The sequence below is a fragment of the Morus notabilis genome, unplaced genomic scaffold, assembly GCF_000414095.1.
Source record: "Morus notabilis unplaced genomic scaffold, ASM41409v2 Scaffold1300, whole genome shotgun sequence".
NCBI classification, from domain to species: domain Eukaryota; kingdom Viridiplantae; phylum Streptophyta; class Magnoliopsida; order Rosales; family Moraceae; genus Morus; species Morus notabilis.
In genome coordinates this window covers 50,483-53,885 of record NW_010362109.1, presented here as the reverse complement: position 1 = coordinate 53,885, position 3,403 = coordinate 50,483, and the positions used below count along the sequence as shown (strand labels likewise).

Below are 3,403 nucleotides of genomic sequence, written 5' to 3'. Positions count from 1 at the left end.
ATACTATACTATAATACATATAATTAATATTATATTATATTAAATAAATATATTATGTAGTTAGTGTAATACACTATAGTAGATAATAATATTAGAATTATAAAATTATATTAATATTTAATTATATTATTATATTATTATTAATATAATATACCATAATTATAATATCATATTATATAATAAAATAATAATATTAGAATTGTTAATATAATCATGATATTATTTGTTACAATATTACAATTATATTATATTATATCATATTATTGTATTATTATATTATATTGTATATTATATTGTAAGATTATTATATATTATATTATAAGATATAATTACATTATAATATATAATATATTATATTATATGACATATTATAAGCTATAATTACTATATAATATGTTGTAATTTTATTATAATATTTAAGGATAATTATGAAAAAAAAGAGCTTGGAATGACTATTCATTTTATGTGAGGAATGAATGATAATTCATTCAAAATGGTGAATGACCATTCATTTTTTATAAATGCAACCAAACATCATACTTAAATTCTATTATATTTTATTCATTTTTTTTCCATCCAACCAAGCACGCCCTAAATAGACTTCGGCTTAGCTTGAGAATAATCACTTATAACATGTACCCTAAAATTTCACACAAAAAAATAATAATAATAAGGACATGTACTCTTAAATTTCCATCCGTACCTAATCTCATAAATCGGTGTAAGGCATTATTATTTTAAGTTTCCTAGTTCCTACCCTTCTCAGTGCCTGAATTCGTGATGAGACCAGTCACTTGGTCATGTTGTGGGATCCACACCACACCCCAGGATTAATTAATAAATGATATATAATCTGTATAGCTTCTCGTTCAGTAAAAATAATAAGTTTTCATATAATTAAATTGAAAAATAATAAAACTAAAGATTCCTATATTATTTGTTTTACTAATAACTTTACCGAAAGGAGTTATTTTGTCTTTTACTACGAGCATTTGTATAATAAGTTAATGTGGTTAATAATCAGCTAACTATAGAAAAGGTCCAATATTTTCTTAATTTGGGATCAAAGGCTGGTTTTGTTACTATATATATATATATATATCTGATATATTTCTTTTAATGTTTCCTACTAAGATTTGGATTAAACATAGAGTTAATTTGATAAGTAATAAATGAGCTCCCCAAACTCTCGTTTCTTTGTTGTTTAGTGAAAGTTCAAGGCATGCAAAGAGGCCAGAGTTTTTGTGATTTGTTGCTCATTTAAGATTTCTTTAATTAATATAATACAATCAACAGACTTACTAGTTCCAATGACTGCATTTGGCTGCATATGAAAGTGAGAATAGAAGTACTCTTTGTTACCCCCGTTTTTTTTAACTAGAAAGCTTCATCGCATAGAAAATGGTGTTTTGTTTGTTTGTCAATTTTAAAATAAGTCTCAGTAGATGAAGTATAGAAAATGAACAAAAATGCATGATAGGCACTCATATGATAATTGGTTATATATAAAAACCTCATGGAACTATATATACTATAAACTTAGTTAACACGGTTTGCAATTTTTTGTTTAGTTCTAAGATCTACTAATTAAAAGAAATTATACCACACATCATGGCGGTACATAATATAATGAAGATTGATGGTGGCAGTATTAATATTGCATTTAACTAAAATTATATATATATATATATATATACACACACACACACACATATACATGTAATAGTTAGCAAACAATTATGTAATAAATTCTTTTTTCCCCCCCTTTTTTTTAAACACAAGTTGAATAATTGATAGCGTGCTATATATGCTACTCAGATGCAAGTTACATGCAAATGCAGTCTTAAGGCAACTTTCTCGTACTTTCTTAGCACAAAATACGTAGTTAATTAGCTTAATCAACTTGTTTCCAAAGGTTAATTGGGACTTGGAAGCAATTTTTATAAATAGTACTATTACCAGGCGGCTCAAGTTAATTAACGTATCGAAGGAAGGGCAACAAAGAAAAGACCATCAATCCAAACCCCATATATAACATTGATTGGAAAAATCCAAACACAGGGACAAATTGGTCATTTCCAATACATCCACTACATCCACTATACATTAGTATTTATATATCGTATGTGTACGGTTGTTTATCACCTATTCCAATCTATACATACATATATATATATATATATATGTATATATAACTCATTATTCTCGGTCTTCTCCATCGCATTGGACCAACCCCAAAGAGCACAGAAGGGAAAGAAATTAGAGCTAGTGAGAGAAAGAAGAGAAAGAGAGAGAAACACGAACAAAGCCTTAAAAGCTAGCTTTACAGAGAGAGATAAAAGAGATCATCAGATCAATATAAGAACTGCTGATCATCAAAATATCATTATATTACAAGAGATATGGGCAATAGTCTAAGGTGCTGTTTGGCTTGTGTTCTTCCTTGTGGAGCCCTAGACTTGATCCGCATAGTCCACTTGAACGGCTACGTCGAAGAGATAACACGTCCGGTCACCGCCGGCGAGATCCTACAGGCAAACCCTAATCACGTCCTCAGCAAACCCTGCTCCCAGGGCGTCGTTCGCCGGATTTTGATCCTCTCGCCGGAGTCCGAGCTCAAGAGGGGAAGCATCTACTTCTTGATCCCGGCTTCTTCGGTGCCGGAGAAGAAGAAGTCCGGTACCGGCCTTAAGAAGTCCTCCAGATCAATTAAGAGCAAAAAGTGTACCATTACTACTAGCTCTTCAGATTGTGATCGTTACTTGTCGGAAATTATCTCCGAGAAGAAGTCCTCATCGCGCCGCGATCGCCACCGGAGCGGCCGAGTCGGCGTATGGAGGCCTCATCTCGAGAGCATCTCCGAAGACTAACTTTTTTTCCGGCGCCGGAATCTGATAATTTCCCGGTGATGACCAGAAGTGGTTCAATCATGCAACATATGGGGCCGGTTTTTTTTTTTCTCCTTTTTTTTTTAATCCCTTCTTTGTTAAAAATGTACGTGGGGTTATATAATTCGGTTTTGTGGATAAATATTTTTATTTTCACTCTTGTTTCATTTTTCCCCCTCTTTTCTTTTGTTTTTGGTTCGATCTGCGAGTAATAATGGCAGATTCGGAATTTCCACTGTTCATGAGATGATCATCATCAGGAATAACAGCACTATCACAGAGAGAAAACGCCAGAGCAAGAAGAAAAAAAAAATGGTTGTATAAAAAATACGTTTGTATTTACACCTGAAGTTGTAAGTAAATATGTTTTTCTTCTCGTTGTGACCACTTTCTATAGTCTCATGTTTCTGGGTGGGATAAGAAATTTGCCGAAAAGTCGTTTGATATTTCACTTTTTTTTGGTATTTTCTGGGATTTATTAATTTATATTTGGGCAAGATTGAAATTTTCACTGT

At 31.3% G+C, this 3,403-nt stretch overlaps 1 protein-coding gene across 1 annotated transcript; it reads left to right on the top strand.

Annotated features, from left to right (window-relative positions):
- Positions 1 to 2,344: 2,344 nt before the first annotated feature.
- Positions 2,345 to 2,870, top strand: LOC21394413. Its single transcript, XM_010101140.2, has one exon. It carries the CDS (start codon positions 2,403 to 2,405, stop codon positions 2,868 to 2,870), a length of 468 nt encoding a protein of 155 aa, XP_010099442.1. The 5' UTR covers positions 2,345 to 2,402.
- Positions 2,871 to 3,403: the final 533 nt, after the last annotated feature.

Excerpts from the sequence above, each read along its gene's own strand:
- LOC21394413 (XM_010101140.2), top strand. The coding sequence starts at position 2,403 with ATGGGCAATAGTCTAAGGTGCTGTTTGGCTTGTGTTCTTCCTTGTGGA.